Source organism: Mya arenaria, chromosome 9 (assembly GCF_026914265.1).
Source record: "Mya arenaria isolate MELC-2E11 chromosome 9, ASM2691426v1".
Lineage (NCBI taxonomy): Eukaryota > Metazoa > Mollusca > Bivalvia > Myida > Myidae > Mya > Mya arenaria.
This window is the reverse complement of record NC_069130.1, coordinates 45,281,267-45,300,225: the sequence shown is the minus strand read 5'-3', so window position 1 is coordinate 45,300,225 and position 18,959 is coordinate 45,281,267. Positions and strand designations below refer to the sequence as shown.

Sequence of the window (18,959 nt, the reverse complement as noted above, 5' to 3'; positions counted from 1 at the left end):
GACAGGAGTAGAGCTGGGACAGGAGTAGATCTGGGACAGGAGTAGATCTAGGACAGGAGTAGATCTGGGACAGGAGTAGGTCTAGGACAGGAGTAGATCTGGGACAGGAGTAGATCTTGGACAGCAGTAGAGCTGGGACAGGAGTAGAACTAGGACAGGAGTAGATCTGGGACAGGAGTAGATCTGGGACAGGAGTAGAGGTGTAACATGAGTAGATCTTGGACAGCAGTAGATCTTGGACAGCAGTAGAGCTGGGACAGGAGTAGATCTGGGACAGGAGTAGATCTAGGACAGAAGTAGATCTGGGACAGGAGTAGATCTGGAACAGCAGTAGAGGTGTGACATGAGTAGATCTTGGACAGCAGTAGATCTTGGACAGCAGTAGAGCTGGGACGGGAGTAGATCTAGGACAGGAGTAGAGGTGTGACATAATAGATTAGGGACAGGAGTAGACCTGGGACTGGGACAGGAGTAGATATGGGACAGCAGTGGATCTGGGACAGCAGTAGAGCTGGGACAGGAGTAGATCTAGGACAGGATTAGATCTCGGACAGGAGTAGATCTGGGACAGCAGTAGAGCTGGGACAGGAGTAGATCTGGGACAGCAGTAGAGCTGGGACAGGAGTATATCTTGGACAGCAGTAGATCTGACAGGAGTAGATCTTGGGACAGATCTGGGACAGGAGTAGATCTGGGACAGCAGTAGAGCTGGGACAGGAGTAGATCTGGGACTGGGACAGGATTAGATCTCGGACAGGAGTAGATCTGGGACAGGAGTAGAGCTGGGACAGCAGTAGATCTGGGACAGGAGAGTAGATCTTGGACAGCAGTAGAGCTGGGACAGGAGTAGATCTGGGACGGGAGTAGATCTAGGACAGAAGTAGATCTGGGACAGGAGTAGATCTGGGACAGGAGTAGAGGTGTGACATGAGTAGATCTTGGACAGCAGTAGATCTTGGACAGCAGTAGAGCTGGGACAGGAGTAGATCTGGGACAGGAGTAGAGGTGTGACATGAATAGATTAGGGACAGGAGTAGACCTGGGACTGGGACAGGAGTAGATCTGGGACAGCAGTGGATCTGGGACAGCAGTAGAGCTGGGACAGCAGTAGAGCTGGGACAGGAGTAGATCTAGGACAGGATTAGATCTCGGACAGGAGTAGATCTGGGACAGCAGTAGAGCTGGGACAGGAGTAGATCTTGGACAGCAGTAGAGCTGGGACAGGAGTATATCTTGGACAGCAGTAGATCTGACAGGAGTAGATCTTGGGACAGATCTGGGACAGCAGTAGAGCTGGGACAGGAATAGATCTGGGACTGGGACAGGATTAGATCTCGGACAGGAGTAGATCTGGGACAGGAGTAGAGCTGGGACAGCAGTAGATCTGGGACAGGAGAGTAGATCTGGGACAGCAGTAGAGCTGGGACAGGAGTAGATCTTGGAAGGCAGTAGAGCTGGGACAGGAGTATATCTTGGACAGGAGTAGATCTGACAGGAGTAGATCTTGGGACAGGAGTAGAGCTGGGACAGGAGTAGATCTGGGACAGGAGTAGATCTGGGACAGAAGTAGAGCTGGGACAGAAGTAGATCTTGGACAGGAGTAGATCTTGGACAGCAATATAGCTGGGACAGGAGTAGAGCTGGGACAGAAGTAGATCTGGGACAGAAGTAGATCTGGGACAGGAGAGTAGATCTAGGACAGGAGTATATCTGGGACATGAGTAGATCTTGGACAGCAATATAGCTGGGACATGAGTAGATCTGGGACAGGAGAGTAGATCTAGGACGGGAGTAGATCTTGGACCGGAGAGTAAATTTTGGATAGTAGTAGATCTATGACAGGGGTATATCTATCCATGAGAAGATCCATCCACTAGTACAACTCGGACTAAAGTAGATCACAGGGGTTACTTCAGAGCATTAAAACGTACCACAGGATAAGTTATATCTATTTATTATCACTATAAAATTATTTGTTCTGCTTATTAATAACAAAATGAAAGATGTACATAGTGTGTAGAAGAAAAACTTAACAATGCAATAAATATTTTGCTATACGATCATAAGAGATCCATTTTTTTAAATAAAGGGCATGTTTCACAGACTAAACATGATCCAATTTCATTAACAGTGTCAATAGCATGATTTTATGTATGTTTTTGTTAAAGGATTAATGTTTTATCAAGTACATGTACAAATAATGTATGCCTGATTGTAAAACAGATTATTTGTAACACATACATAAGTTTTTACCATCTTTGCGCATTTTATTACAACTTAACAAGACAAATCTTGTGCAAATCTTAACACATGGGAATGGTTTCAATTGTTTAAAGAAACAGCCTGGACAGAATTAAGAACAATGTCATTTCTATATTAAAAAAATATATTAAAAAAAACACATGAAAAAAAATAATGCTACAATATGTAATGTCAGGGAAAGCACAAACAAACAAATAAACAAAACTTTTTTATATACAATTCATGCTAAATACATGAACAAACATTTTCATTATCAATATTTGGTGTTTGCATTTTTGTGTGGACCAATGACAATCAAGGATTTTTCAAATGTGCTGTTAATTAATTTTACGTACTAGATCAATTGTAACTATGCACCTAAAATTAGTTTCATAGAGTATATTTCAGTCAGACGTATTGTCCCCATGGCTTACTTGTTTTACTAGTGTCAATTGTAAAAGAAAGCATACACTTGGTGTTTGCAACTTTGGTGGGGATTATTATAATGACAATCAAGAATTTTCAAGCTTTCTGTGTATTAATTTTACGTACCGGTAGATTATTTCTGATGAATGCACCAAACAAAAGCCAAAAATGTTAGAGTCCAATTTTGAACTACAGAAAATAAAACTATATATAAATATGTGACCTCTAACAAAAACATAGAAAACCAAAGCAAAATAAACAACATTTTTACAAAATGCACCCCTTAACACTCAAAATTAAAGCGCTGAAAGCATTGAAAGGCTGTAGGCCGGACAAATATATGAATATTTAAGATTGAAATCAGCTGTTGGAGTGTAGACTATGCCATGTACAACATGGATATGTGCAAGTCCATGTTGATGAAATTTCCACCGAGAGAGAAATGTATAGATCCATGCTGAATATACTGAGAAAATGTCTCTGATATAAGACAGAAAAATAACATGTCTTCTCATACACAATATTCAAGCAGGGGATGAGAACAATATTTTTTATCATCTGGTCTTGGAGTGATACATCTGTTTCATCATGAAAGAGATTCATCTATGCTGAATATGTTGTAGATGAAACTGTGCCTCCATGGCCTGTCCAGTTGGTATGGATGAACTTTCCGGGGCTGTCCAGAAGTTCATATGTGTGAGCTCCGAAATAATCACGCTGAGCCTGAGAATATAAGAGATAAAAATACAGTTGTATGGAGTAAAAGAAAACAGCTTCTGTCAACTTCTTTTTTTTTAAATATTTCTTTTTTCACTTTCACACAATTAAGGATTTATCACATTTTTTTCATTTGTTCATGATGATTGAACTCAGTAGGGCACGCAAGCAAATTCCATGAATTATTGAGCTTACGAGTTGGTAATTATAGTATACACATTCTTTGATCTCACAAAAATTTCAATGTAAAAACAAAAGGTGGGCTGATAATGAGTCATATAGTTAACAGTTTACTCCCAGTGTTAATTACAGTGTGAATGATACACCTAAACACCAGTGGCTCAAGTTTTATAAACATACAGTGTTCAAGTTACACCCCGTTGACAGTTATATAATATACTTCGAGTGGGTTATTAGCCAATAAACAGCTAACTCCCAGTTTGAAGTTAATAACAGTGTGAATTTCTTTTTAAATTCAGTTATATAAACTTCGAGTGGAGCCAATAAACAGCCAACTCCCAATTTGTACAAAACACCAGGGTCGCATTTCAATAAGATATCTTAGTCATAATAAACATTACAAAGCTTACAAGTGCTCAAGTACACTGTTAAGTTACAGGCAGAATCGATGCCAAAAATGTCCTTACAGTATATAATGCTGTTAGAAAATTGGATGTCTCGGGTCACCAGGTTACTGCTAGTGTTGCGCCCAGGGTACATTAAATCATTGTCTTATATGGTTAAAGCTTACATTTCAGTTGTTGCATTACAATGATGAAAAAGACTGCGCAAATGGGATCAAATTGTTCTTGTACACAATGTGATCATCTTACCAATGAAAATATTGTAAGATCTAACATTTCCACAGCCAAGGCAGTGCTTTTAAGCCGGAGCTTGGATTCTATGTAACTCTGCACACAACAATAATTTTCACTCTTCAGCCTAGAAGAAATGGGTCTAGCAGAAAGGGAATATGTAATAGTTTACACATATCTTTTACCTGTAAAAGGTTAGCTGGAAGTCTGGCAGACCTGTAGCCATCATAGAAGGCAAGGGCAGTGCTGAAAGCCGGAGTCGGGATTCCATACATAACTGCAGTGCCCACTACATTCCTCCAAGCAGCCTGAGAAAAGAATGTTGATACTGTAGATTGGTTACATTTTGCAAGCGTTTAATAATCACCATTTTTGGTAAATCAATCATTTTTTTTTAGAACTTTGTTGCTCATTAATCCTGAGCAAAAAAATAAGCAACCTGTAGTTCAATGGAAAAAGGGCATAACTGGAGTTTTCCTGGCCTTGGACATAATATGTACACAAACATTGTCACCAAGTTTCAAAACTATTATAAATATTCATTGACCTCACAAGATGTGAACATACCATTTCTTAAAGGAAAAGGGAATAGCTCTGGTAAAACAGAGACAAATTGCCTCACAATCAACTTCAGTGAGACAATATATGCAAATAAGCAATGTTAACAAGTTCCATCATGATTGGGTAATAAATACTTGAGTATCTGTTTGCACAAAAATAAACCTATTATAGTTTAATGTAAAAGGGGCATAACTCGGATGTTACCCAGGCTTCTCATCTCACAACAAAGCTTCACTGAGACATCATGCCGTTTAAGGGAAACAATATAGGTTACAATAAGATGCTAAAAATTGTTTTTATGTCATCTTCCAAGTGTAAACCTATATGGTACCCCTTTAAACAATATCCACAAGTTTGATCATGACTGTGCAATAAATATTAAAGTTATGCGTCTGTCCGCAAACGAAATATCCCAACAATATTCGAATGTTAAAAGGACATATAACCCATTTTAATCAGGTGTTACGTCTGACAATCAAACTTGACATTGAAATAAGGACCGTAAAAACTGTTCCTTCATGATTTGGTAATCAATACTGAAGTTGTAATTGTCTGAACACAATATAAACCTTTTTAATGTAAAAGGGACATAACTCCGGATTTACTGAGTTGATTTATACAAGGAGCAAACTTGAAGGAGACGTTATGCCCGCAAACACTGTCACTAAGTTTAATCATGTTTGGGTAATAAATACTTTTATAGTCTGTGACAGCCAAAAAACTACTTTTTTTAATGTGATAAGTATATATAACTCTTGTGTTAATGATGTGATTTACCCCAGATCACACATTACCAACAAGTTGTGCCCATAAACTTCATTACAAAGTTTCATCATCTTTGGATAATAAATGCTGAAGTTTTTCTCTGCATAAGACATAAAACTACTTTTGTGAACTTAAGGGGTCATAACTCTGGTGTTACTGATGCAATTTACCCCATAACCGAACTTGACTTACTCTTTATGCCCACAAACATTTTCAACAAGTTATATCATGACTAGATAATAAATACTTCATTTATTTTTTGTTCAATGTTTTGCTTCCACCAAATACTAGATGTCAACATAAAAAACAGCAAGAGAACCACAAGTGGATGCCACAGTTTGTCTGTTCTTTAAATAAAAAAAAGGGAATATTACTTAAATTATAGCATCTATTCATGCTACATATCTCTATGTTTTTGCCACTGGTAACATCACAGGGCTTTTTCTATAGTAATCATGGGTCCGACTATCAGACCCATTCCCAAAGCAAAATATATGATATTTTTCCCAATCTTTTTTTTTTTTCATGTAAGTCTTTTTACCTGTACACTTTCATTCAACATCCTGATTTTCATCACATTCAGAGAACAGTATGAAATATTATCTGCCATGAATTATTGCAATAGATATTTACATCCTAAGGTTTGATAATTCAGCCATTTTGGGTCTTTTGAAAGGGAAAAGAAACTAATATTTAATAATTTCTTCATACTCAGGAGACTGAAAAGCTTGTTCTTTGAACTGTTAAATTTTCCAATTTCCGCAACACAAATTTTCCCAAAATGTATAGGGTCTTTTTCCCAAAATGGTCAGAAAAAGCTCTGTCATCATGTCTACTAAGTTACATGTGATTTTTTTTATTCATACAACATGCAATAATGCCATTAAACTCTATTTAAGTTCCATTAAATAATGTTGTTTTCAAAGCTAAAAAAATAAATATCTGAATAAAAGTAATTTTTTAACTTTTTCAATCACATAATTTTGACAATTATCCTTAATAGCAATGATTACTGTACGGCAATGGAAAGTAACCACTGTGTTGAGCTTGGTGAATAAATTGGAATGTGTTTTTTGAATTATGGCTTAGGCTAAAGTTTTTCCACGCAATTGCAGCAAACAAATCAAAATTTGGCTCGCTATTAAAATGAGACACAATAGTACCTGACATCTGTGTATTTCATCCTTGAAGAAGTTATCCAACAGAAGGTTACTGAGATCTGGGTTCTTGTCAAAGGCCTGCTTGATGTTTCCAAGGAAACGGCTGGAAAACAGTTTGAAATGTTGTCCAAATATGTCGTTTTATGGGAGTAAATCTTTTATGTACCAAAAAAAATCAGAATAAGAAATGCTGAAAAATTAGTCTGTAAGTTTATATTAACAACAGAATTATTTAACAATATTATATAAAAAAAATACCATACCGTACCATACTTAGGAGAGATATTCAGATTCTTGTTCTAAATGAATTAATAATCAATTCTCTCAGAATATGAGTTTTGTGATTTAAGTAATGTTGTGTTTGTGCATTCAAGTTTCATAATTACATGAAGCCCACAAGCAGTTTATCCCAAACGTAATACTAATTTTGGCTTTTTCAAGCTAAATGGAAATCAGTTATTTTTTTTACAAAAAAATATTCTTTTTAGTGTTAAAATTCTTCCAACCTTCTGATAATACAGCCACCCCTCCACATAAGAGCGATGCCTCCAAAATTCAGCTTCCACCCAAGTTCTTTGGCTGTCTCGCGCATTAACATGAATCCCTGAGCGTACGACACGATCTTGGACGCATACAGTGCAAGTTTTATATTGTTAATGAAGGTTTTCTTGTCCCACCCAAACTTTGGTTCATTTGGACCTTTCAGCTGGGTGCTGGCTTGAACACGCTCGGCTTGCAATGCAGACAAACAACGGGAAAACACAGCCTCACCTATAAATCGAAACAAAATCAGAATTTGTTTTCTGATAAAACAAGGATGGAAGTTCCAATCATGGCTTTATTTAAATGAAGCATAGATCTCCCTTAAAATGGGCTAAAACATTCCCACTTGTACCCTTGGAACTACAGAAACTTCCATAATTTTGGATAGAGCTTCCTGATTTTCTACATTTTTTTAAAGGGATTGTTGTCATACACTTTTGTGGAGTTGGCTTGCTTTGGATTGTAAGTCGGTTTATTTTTGTCAGAGTATCAAAAAATAGTACAATCATGGAGAAACTCTCACTTATGTCATGACAATGTTTTGCTGGTATCTATTAATCAAATAATGTTTTTATTGGTCTGTCAAAAAATTGACATAAATGTGCTTGTTGTTTGTTGGAAAAAGTTGCAAACTACATAAATATTTCACTTCTTTATTTTATTCTTTAATAAGCCATATTATAAGTGTGATTTTATTTACCAGTACCTACTTACTACATGCAAATTGACACATTATGTGAGGGTGTTTTCTGACATTCTCTAATAATTATTGATTTATCCAATTTATCCACGTCTGTGTGTCTTAATTATCGATAATAAAAATCCACCCGATTCCCCATCACTACTTACAACAGTTACTCCCTTCATAGTCAAGCTAAAATATTTTGTAATAAACAAATATACAAAAAAATCCTCACCAATCAGCGTCACAGGCACACCGTATTCAAGGGAGGAAATTGCAGTCCATTTCCCGGTGCCCTTTTGCCCCGCCGTGTCACGAATCTTCTCCAGCAGGTACTTTCCATCAGTGTCTTTAAACTTCATGATGTCACGTGTGATCTCGATCAAGAACGAGTCCAGTTCTGTTTTATTCCAATCTTCAAAAACCTGAAAAGATAATAAATGGAATAGGTGTCGGGCTCTCAACCAAAAATTCATCGGTTTGAGCCCCGCTGTCTCTTGGGCTCTGAAAAAGAAGACAGCTTAAAAAAGATAAGCAGCTTTAAATGACCTCATGCGGATTACGGTAAGTATGTGTATTCAACTCATAGTTATTGTAAGTATGCATATATTCCATCAAGTTTCATGAAAATAGGTTAAATGGTAAGGGTTAAGTTAGTGTTTTCGCATGACATCAATGACAGCCACAACACCACTGCCTCTGACAATACCCAAGACTTAAAAAGATTTAAAAGATTAACATGATATTTACATTCACATTCGTTGTGCTTTTAAAATAGGACCTTGGCTGAATTCATGGCTACTGAGATTTTCTCTGTTGTTTGAAATGTTTCATTACTTTTGCCTCGACATTTTACTTGTGTTCCCATTGTAATGAGACTTATTTTGAACCTATTTGTAAATTGTATATTGTGATTTGTCATTGGTCAGTGAAAAACAACCTATCAGAATGATCGGGGAAAAGTCAGGGAATATACATTATACAAACAGGTCATATTTGTATGGTCATTGGCTCCAGCTCTAAATCGATAAAATGCCGAGAGAAAAACCTGTTATTAAGCACTTTTGGTGAAAAGCTGAGACAAGAAATTGGAAGTCTAAGCGACTTGTTAAAACAAATAAAGAACATTCAATCAGTAATTGAATTCGCAAAAGCCCACATGCCTGATTTTGATTTTGTCATAATATGTTAATATATTCGATCTTGTGTATTATAATATCACTATTTTATAAACTTATAGTAATTCGGCTTGTTCAATAGAACAAAATAAAAAAAATCGATAGCTGTCAGTTTTACAAATTGAATACAGTCATTTCTAATACGATATGACTAAAAAATGTAACAAAATTCTGCTCACAAACTAGTAACTACTAACAATCACTGTAAAACAAGAGGCCCAAAAGGGCCTATGCTCTACTGGCATGGCTTTTGTGGTCATATCAATCCAGAGCATGTATGTATGGGTAAAAGGCAACAGACATATACTTTATGTTTTGTGTTTGGGTTACCTGAAAACGTAGCACGTTCAACATCTGAGCCCAAAAAGTATTGTAAGCAGATTAGTTGCATGAACTATTTTAATATGTGCCAAGTAAAAGTCATCTGACAAAAAAAAAATGCTTTCAAAACTGTACTCTTAGTAAAAATTTCTGTAGTTTTAAAAGTTAAAAAAAGTTGGTCAAAAGGTCAAAGTCAAGGGCATCCTAGGACAACATTGATCAATTTGAACAAACATTCAAAATCAATTGTGCTGAGATGGTTGCACAAACACACAAAAAGATTTTCAAACCTTTCCAGATTTATGTTTACCAAACCTGTGAACCCTGGGTGTGGCCAGTAATGACACCAGGTGCATAACTTAAACATTCACAACCAATTTTGTTAAGATGAATGCGCAAACTACAGAACTTAAAGCTTAAAAATGGCCTTTGGGCTTTCAACAAGAACAAGGCAGAGTAATTCACAAAATCAACTGCAGATGCAAAAATCAAATTGTCTCTCAAAATCCTACACTTGCAAATTGTCTCCCTTAACTCTAGACTTGAAACTCGCACTATTTTGCTATGTACACCCTGTGGGGTGATTCAAGCAAAAAGGTTGTAAGTGACATTAAATTGTGAAGAAGATCATCATTGCATTCACAATAGAATTGTCATATAGAGGGGTAAGCGAGAAAATTCTAACTAATATTTTATCAGAAGCAGAATGTTTTAGCTTATATAAGATACAAGAATCTTCATTTATTTGAATATACAAGATACAAGAATGTTCATCTAAAGTCGGGTATATGATAACAAGAAACATTAGCTCAATGAGTAATTTCCTTCTTACGTCAATGCTAAGCTTATGAAACGAAAAACCATAAACACCACCTGCCCCTTAGCATCAACAAAGATGTGAACTTTATATAAGCACCTTTTCGGATTGAAGGTCTTTTAAATTTTCACTTTAACAAAATAGGCACGGTGCGAATTGGAAAAAGACATAAATACACTTTTTTAAAAATCATAAAAATAGCGATTTAAAGAGGTGTGTTCGCATTTTATAGGGAAGGATCTAATAAAAATTAATATGTGAGAAATGTGAGCAAAATGCTTGTTTCAATAATAAAACATCATCAAAAGATTAATTGAAGAGCTCTTATGCTATATATTAAAATCGTCAAAAGTTTAATTGAAAAGCACTATTGAAATAACTTATTAAACAGAGCTGTCGTAAGACAGCATGCTCGACTACGCCGCTTTGACTTAGAAGTGAATACAATAACGATGTAATTTGTGCCTGTCAAAAGCAATAAAAAAATCAAATTAAAAAGTATATAAGAATCGTGATGTGACAAAAGCGGGTATTTAATGAATGGCAGACTGAAGAGATTCAGTTTCAACTGCTTTCTTCTATTTTTTGTAGCAGCGACCTTGATCCTAGGGGTCCCAAACACAATCCCATCGAAGTCCTCCATAAACACTTCCTACATATCAAGTTTGGTCACAGTATGTCAACCATAGATAAAGTTATTCAGGAACCCAAACAGTAATCTATCTTTAGTAACAGTGACCTTGACCCTAGGGGGCCAATAGGCAATTCAATGACAGCTCTGCATAAACTTGTCCTATATACCAAGTTTGGTCACACTATGTCAGCCCTTACTTGAGTTATTCAGTACTAACCATATTTCTATTTTAAGCAACGGTGACCTTGACCTAGACCATAACTCTCGGGCCCAAAACACAATCTCAGGAAAGGTCTCTATAAACTCTTCCTATATACCAAGTTTGGTCACAATATGTAGACCCTTCCTTATTATTATACAAGTTATTCAATACCAACCATTTTTCTATTAATAGTAACTTTGACCTTGACCTTGATCATAGGGGCCTCAACTCATTCCCATGAAAGGACTCTATAAACTCGTTGTATATACCAAGTTTGATCACTTTATGTCAAACCTAGCTAAAATTATTCGATACATAAGGTGACTTTGACACTGCCCTCCCAAACAATGACGCAAGTCATTCTAATAAATTGTTTTTCCTTTATTAAAACCTGGTTAAGAATATAAAAATGTGCCTGTCAAAAGAAATTTAAAGAAAATAAAAAAAATCAATCAAGGGCCATAATTTGCATTTAGGGTTAAAATGGAGTTATGTGACATCATTGTAAGATGGTCGTCATTAATTATGCGAAGTATTAACTGCATTGAATGAAGGGTATAGAAGTTTTTTAATTAAAATCCCAACTTGCCTTAAAACTGTAACCGGCTCTCAAATTTTAAAGCTGCACTCTCACAGATGGAACGTTTTGACAACTTTTTTATTTTTTGTCTTGGAACGAGCCATTTTTTGCAAAAATCCGTGGAAACCAGTTATATAAGACTGCTGACAAAAAATTAGGTCGCAGATTTTTATATTTAAGTTTGAAAATTGATGTTTAATGCATTTTTCTTAAACCGTTAGTAACGGTTTAAGCCATAAAACATTAATTTTCAAACGGAAATATGAAAACCTGCGATCTGATCTTTTGTCAGCAGTCTTATATCATTGGTTTGCAGATATTTACGCAAAAATTTGCTCTTTCCAAGACCAAAAATAAAAAAGTTGTAAAAATGGTAAATCTGTGAGAGTGCAGCTTTAACCTAAGTTTCTAAGTCATTCAGGGTCCATTACTTGTATTAAGGATAATATGGAGTTATGTAACCTCATTGTGTGATGGTCCTGAACAACTGTGAGAAGTACTAAGTCCATTGAATAAAGGTTATAGAAGTTATTAATAAATATCCCAACCTGCCCTAAAACTTTAACCTAAGTTCCATAGTCAATCAGGGGCCATAATTTGTATAAAGGATAATATGGAGTTATCTAACCTCATTATGTGATGGCCCTGAACAACTGTGTGAAGTATTAAGTGAAATGAATGAAGGGTATTGAAGTTATAAATGAAAATCCCAACTTGCCCAAAACTTTAACCTAAGTTCCTAAGTCGATCAGGGGCCATAACTTGTGTAAAGGATAATATGGAGTTATGTAACCTCATTGTGTGATGGTCCTAAACAACTGTGAGAAGTACTAAGTCCATTGAATGAAGGTTATAGAAGTTATTAATAAATATCCCAACCTGCCCTAAAACTTTAACCTAAGTTCCATAGTCAATCAGGGGCCATAATTTGTATAAAGGATAATATGGAGTTATCTAACCTCATTATGTGATGGCCCTGAACAACTGTGTGAAGTATTAAATTGAAGTTATAAATGAAAATCCCAACTTGCCCTAAAACTTTAACCTAAGTTCCTATGTTGATCAGGGGCCATAACTTGTGTAAAGAATAATATGGAGTTATCAAACCTCATTATGTGATAGCCCTGAACAACTGAGTAAAGTATTAAGTGAATTGAATGAAGGGTATTAAAGTTATAAGTGAAAATCCCAACTTGCCCTAAAACTTTAACCTGCCCTAAAACTTTAACCTAAGTTCAGTCAATCAGTGGCCACAACTTGTATTAAGGATAATATGGAGTTATGTCCGATTTTATAAACTTTTAATGTTAAAAAGTTACTGGCATGTACCAAAAAAGGATGAATATCATAACTATCAGACAGCATTCATTGAGCACATAAGGAAGATGATTATATTCAAGTTGGAAAAAGCAAAAAAATCCCGTCCGAATGATATTTATGAATATGTACTTTGTAACCTTGATGGTTTTTCCCCACCTTCTTGAATTGTGAAATGATTTTTTTTATAATGATGATTTTTTACCGGTTATAAAACCTAGAAATCAGCCTAGCTTAAAGTACTAAACATCTAGGCTGAAATACCACAACAGGAATTCAACCAATCACTTTCAAATCGATTATGTAAAACTATGACAAATAGTTTTTAAATCGATATAGAGGATATTTATTTGTTTCATTTTGTGATATATATCACTGAGTGTGAGCATCAAAAACTATATTTCACGAGTGGTGCAGCCAACAGTGAATATTTTCTTATGGTGTTCACAGGGTGAAATATATTGCTATCTTACATTGAAACAAACAGTTTTTCTTATTATGTGCCTCAAACGAATTAAAAATGACAGTAAATTGTTGCTTTTCAGGAAAAGGTGCAAAACTGTATGGGAACGTCATTTATAAAATGTGTCCCAGCCCTATGCACTCTGATGTTTGATTTGGAACTAAGAGCAGGCTAAAATTTCAAAACAGTGAGAAATATTAAAATGTTAAGTATTTTTTTTCGGTTGAAAAATGATCATAACCTGACAATCATTAATGCGCATTTTTGGGGCTTTTTAAATATGGGATTTTTGTCTCTGGCAACATATACATCAAGTGTCATTTGAATTTCTTTAACATTTTTTTATGAGTTTAAGTCAAGGTTAAACTTAGGCACAACAACGCCAGCGACACCACCAACGATACCACCAACAGCACGACCAATGGCACCACCAACGACACTGCCAACGGCACCAATACTATGACAATACCTGATTTTTTTTCTTAGAAAAACATACAAGCTTAAACCAGTTTAAAGTCAACCTACCTCAGCCATTTCATCCTGGTTAAGCCCGACCAAGTCCTTCATGAGATGATACGACTCACAAATAAGCTGCATATCCCCGTACTCAATTCCATTGTGAACCATCTTTACAAAGTGGCCAGCTCCCTCTGGGCCCACCTACAATATAAGGATAAGCAAGTTAAAACATAGGGGAATAAAGACCGAAATAAATGTAAAAAAAAAGCCTGAAGAGTTTCATAGGGAACCAGACTAAGTCTTATGCTTTGCGGGGGAAACTAGTTGGCAACCTGGAAATATCGTCAACAATCAAAAAAACTTCTGAAATACAACTGGAAAATGTGATGACCAGCAGAAGCCAAGGTGTGGAGGTAAAAGGCAGAAAATATTTGATACAGTTGTGCATCATCTTGTGGTCTGCTGCCTTCGAACCAACGTTTATAAATTACGATAAAATAACAATTTAATGTCACTTTATCGAATCCTTTAAGAAACCATGGCACGATTTTCAGATTGAGAATAGACTTTTGAAAAAAATTTTGGGTAAAAGGAGATCCAACATCCGACGCCCATTTTTGAGCGATGCTCTTTAATTAGTTACCTATGGCCAAAAACTGGCATCGGGTCTCCATTTTAGTGGTCCCTAGGCTTCTAGGTTTTCACGTTGGGTCAAAATTAACAGAAAAAATGTTGAAACAAATTAAGGGTGAAAATAGTATCTAAAATTCTCTGCATCAATATATTAAACATTGATAAGTTCTCCACAGCTTATCATTAGGATAATTGACTCAATAAAACCATTGCATTGGTTAGCAGTTATTATTGGATAAATATTGACCAATCAACAAACATTTTGGATAACTTTCACCAAATAAAAAGTTGACCAGTTCTATACAATTGACTGCTGGCTGGTTTAACATGGACTTAGTTTTTCCTTCAAAGATTATCTTACCCAGTCACAGCATGGTTCCCCATCTGACTTGGCAGCAATCGACTGGAAAATGCTCTTGACGTGTGACCTACAGGTATACACATGATATAAGGAAGTTATGAAATATGTATTTTCTGCGACTGAGCATGTATTTTACAGAAAGGTTATAGTCAACATGTGATTTGTATTAACAAAGATCTATTAATTGTCACATCATATGCAACTGGTTAAATAACTTCTCGTTCATCCAATGAGAGCATAATATGGAAATAAACAACGACATAATAACCCCTTGCTGGTTTTACAATATGAACATCAAGTTTTCCCTACATAAAAGACCTGGCAAATGTATAAAAATACTTAATATTTAATCATTTTCTCTTTCCACACATGCAGGTTTTCATCAAATTTTTGCATGAATCATAAGAGTACTTTTCACCATCCCAAGCTGTCTGTCCTTGTTTGTCTTTGAATGAAGGACAAGCCAAAATAGGGAAGAGCTTAAACAGGTGGAGTGGTGTACTTGGTACACCTTAAACAGACCACCTCAGACTGCTGCAAAAAGCCCCCTTTAAATAGAAAGTTGTTAATAGACCACCTCAGAGCGTTAATACACGTCTTTGAAAACATGAATTGAAACTTTTGGGGAACCACATTGTTTTTGAATCATCAAGCACTAGAGAGGGTTCATATCTCGGCCAATCTTGACCACCACTGATGCTTGGCCACTCCGCAGGTAAAGTAATCCCTTGCCTTAAGACTAGCCCTTTACCCTGCTTGGCAGCAAGTACCCGGGCATAAGTGATGGTCAGTACAAGGACCCATCCCTTTCACCACCGATGCCACTCTCCAGGTAAAATAAGCCCTTGCCTCCTACGGAATTACAACAGTAATGCTGAAACATGGGCTTATAGTGACTAACCCTAGCTATACCCCACTTAAAAGTCAGTACCTGGGCATAAGAGATGGCCAGTACAAGGACCCATCTTGTTTACCACTGATGCCAGTCTCCAGCTAAAGTAGTCCCGTGCCTAGTAGGGCATAATAACAAAAATGCTGAAACATGATGTGACAAACCCTATACCTCACTTAGCAGCTAGTGCGCGGGCATAAGGGTTGTTTTATTTGCCTCCAAATTCAAATTTGCCAATGTTAAGTGGTCCTTTGCCTTTAAGGGCATTACAGCAACAATGCTGAAATATGGGCTTAATGTTCATGATCCTAGCTATACCCTTATTAGCAACAAGCACCCAGGCATAATAGAGGGCCAGTACATAGCTCCTTTTTTGCCTCCACTCTCGCATCTGCCAATGTTAAGTAGTCCTTTGCATTTAAGGGCATTTCAACAAGATCGAAAAGACTTAATGGGAACAACCCTCTACCCTACAAAGCAGTGAGCTACCAAGTCGGGACAGCCTGTACCTATCCTTGTACCTGGCCCTATTTTTGCCTTAAATCACAACACTCTGAATTGTCCCTCGCCTTTTAAGGCATTACATCAACAATGCTGAAACATTGACTAAATGCGAATAACATATAAACTTCGAAATAGTGAGGAAGGGCCTTTACCTGGCTCCATTTTTGCCTCCAATCATGTCACTCCTAATGTTAACTAGTCCTTAAAAGTAGTCATTGCAAGTAGTCATTGAAAATATTTCTTGCAAGTCGTCCTTTCAAGTAGTCCATGCTAATGCCCATTTAGGGCATTTTACAACAACAACATTGAAACATGGAATTAATGTAAACAGCCCGAAATTTTACCAAGCAGCAGGTGAGCCCCCAGGCATAAGGGAGGGTCCATATCTTGCCCCGTCTTCACCACCACTGACACCACTCCCTACATACAGTAGTCCTTTTGCTTCTAACGCTTTACAGCGACGCTGAAACGAGGAAAAAATTGCCATAGTTTTTACACATTTTTTTTTTTAATTTATGGTTAATGTGTCCATCCTTGGCCATTTCAAGGCCAATCTTTTTCTTAAACTATTTCCAAAGATTGTTTTGTAAAAAAGAAACAAATTAATTTAATGATGCTCACACACTTAATTATCTTAACTAACCAACTAACTACTATTTTTCAATAATAAAGTATAACAAAAAAATCTACATACTAAGGGAAACAACTCACATTTGTATCACTGTACTCAGAGTTTCCTCCATCAATGATTATATCCCCTTTCTCAAGATGAGGAAGCTGGAAGATAAATATTCTAGTGTAGTTAAAAGCATTTGAAATCAATTTAAAAAACAATGATTTACTAAAAACTGCCGGTTGTTTTATGAAATTTGCCATTGTTTTAGATTCTAACATTACAGTGTTACTTATGGCCATTCATTGTGCAGTGGTTGAAATGAACATGAGCACACAAAACCTGCACTGGTTAAAAATACATTTTCCCAGCTGGATTCATTCCTGCATTTTATATTGCAAGATTTTTTTTGCTTTTTTAATGCCAAGCACGTAAGAATTCATACTTGTTCATCTGAAACGATTGTGGGAAGCAGTTTGAAATCATGTTAAATTGTATAATGATCATTTCCCTTATTCATGTCGGCAATGAGAAATATTGAGGAAATTTACATGGAGACCCTTCTCAATTCACTAACTTACATGTCTATGACTTTAAAAAAATCCATGGCCTGATTATTGAACAGAGGGGAGTCTGCCCCCACCCCCGCCCCCACCCTGAGTATTTTCCATGACTTTGGGGCCATAAACATTCTTACCTTCTAAATTTATTTATTTATTACTTCTTTCTATTTTGTACTTGAGTGACATTTAATCTATACAACTTGAACTAATAAGAATTCACAACAAATGTTATAAAAGGGCAAACACTAATGTTTTTGTTATCATTCCAATGCCTGTGGAATCAATCCCTAAACTTAATTGTCAAAAGCTGTAAATTTGTATATTCACAACAAATGTTATAAAAGGGCAAACACTAATGTTTTTGTTATCATTCCAATGCCTGTGGAATCAATCCCTAAACTTAATTGTCAAAAGCTGTAAATTTGTATCTCTTTGTTAAAACAATGACTATGCGGAAAATATCCCACAATTCATTAAGTCACAATATAAACCTATCCAACTTTCAAAAATAGCTCATTATTTAGTAGAAATTTCCAGTTTACCCAACAACACAAGACCACACTCTCACACAGCATCGTACCAACAAGAGTGACTTAGCATTAGTTAATATATCTTTTTCACAATCGTTTAATAAATAACGTTTAAACTAGATCACTTTATGGATTCTTGATGTAATGTTCACCTGGTGTTTTAGGTTAGAGACTACTAAATAAATTTCCTATAAATTCTTTTGTCAGTTGACCAATTTGCACACTGATTTCTAGTGTTTCACAACCGCCATCACCATTATATACAAGGTGAAAATTACGCTTGTGTATTAGACATCATTAGAAAAAAAGTTTTGTTTCTAATCAGAAAAACACATTCGTTAAATGTAACCACAATATGCTGATTCTTTTAATTTAGTTGTGTGTAACCTTGGCTATTCGGCACAGTTTTTTGGAGTTTCTGGTAAATTATACCATGAGGCTTTTGGTTTCCTTTCTACCGAAAATTCTAGTCCTATTTGGCCTTAGATGCTTGGACGTTCACAACAATGTATGTATTTTAAACTCTCTGACTGTTGTTATAAATGTCTTGCTTCATTCGTCTTGATATTTTTTTATAATCGTCATTTTTCTGTCGAGCGCATTCGTACTCAAAACTTTCGTATCATTCGAAAAATGTTTGTTTGTTAGATTTAATCTCTTTAGTGATATGGATTGAAATTAAGACGTTATCTCTTTATTGAGATGTTAAGTATATATTTATCTTGAAAGGCTAAACTATATGTAATTTAATGTTGACATTCTAGTGATGCAGTCTATTTGTATATTTACAGTTTTTACCACGCACACACACGTACATGTGTTCACCAAGACTGGAATAAACGAAGTTAATCCACCTCTCGTTTTATATTTTCCAACTTGGGAAATGGTTAATACTTGCTGCGAGTATATTCAGCATATATATGAGGCAGTACACACAATGTATTCAATAATTTGACCACATTCAGTGCGTTCAGCACAGTTT

General features: G+C 36.0%; 1 protein-coding gene across 1 annotated transcript in view; it reads right to left on the bottom strand.

The window, feature by feature from the left end:
- Nucleotides 1-1,938: 1,938 nt before the first annotated feature.
- The window catches only part of LOC128202886 (6-phosphogluconate dehydrogenase, decarboxylating-like), a 31,246-nt gene continuing 14,225 nt past the window's right edge, over nucleotides 1,939-18,959 (bottom strand). Inside the window, exons 4-12 of the mRNA XM_052904057.1 lie at nucleotides 16,983-17,048; nucleotides 16,616-16,734; nucleotides 14,876-14,942; nucleotides 13,948-14,082; nucleotides 8,146-8,335; nucleotides 7,192-7,456; nucleotides 6,689-6,788; nucleotides 4,385-4,507; nucleotides 1,939-3,390 (exon numbers count right to left, since the gene is read on the bottom strand). Of these exons, the coding sequence (XP_052760017.1) occupies nucleotides 3,271-3,390; nucleotides 4,385-4,507; nucleotides 6,689-6,788; nucleotides 7,192-7,456; nucleotides 8,146-8,335; nucleotides 13,948-14,082; nucleotides 14,876-14,942; nucleotides 16,616-16,734; nucleotides 16,983-17,048 (1,185 nt within the window). The 3' untranslated portion in view covers nucleotides 1,939-3,270. The remainder of the gene's footprint in view (nucleotides 3,391-4,384; nucleotides 4,508-6,688; nucleotides 6,789-7,191; nucleotides 7,457-8,145; nucleotides 8,336-13,947; nucleotides 14,083-14,875; nucleotides 14,943-16,615; nucleotides 16,735-16,982; nucleotides 17,049-18,959) is intronic.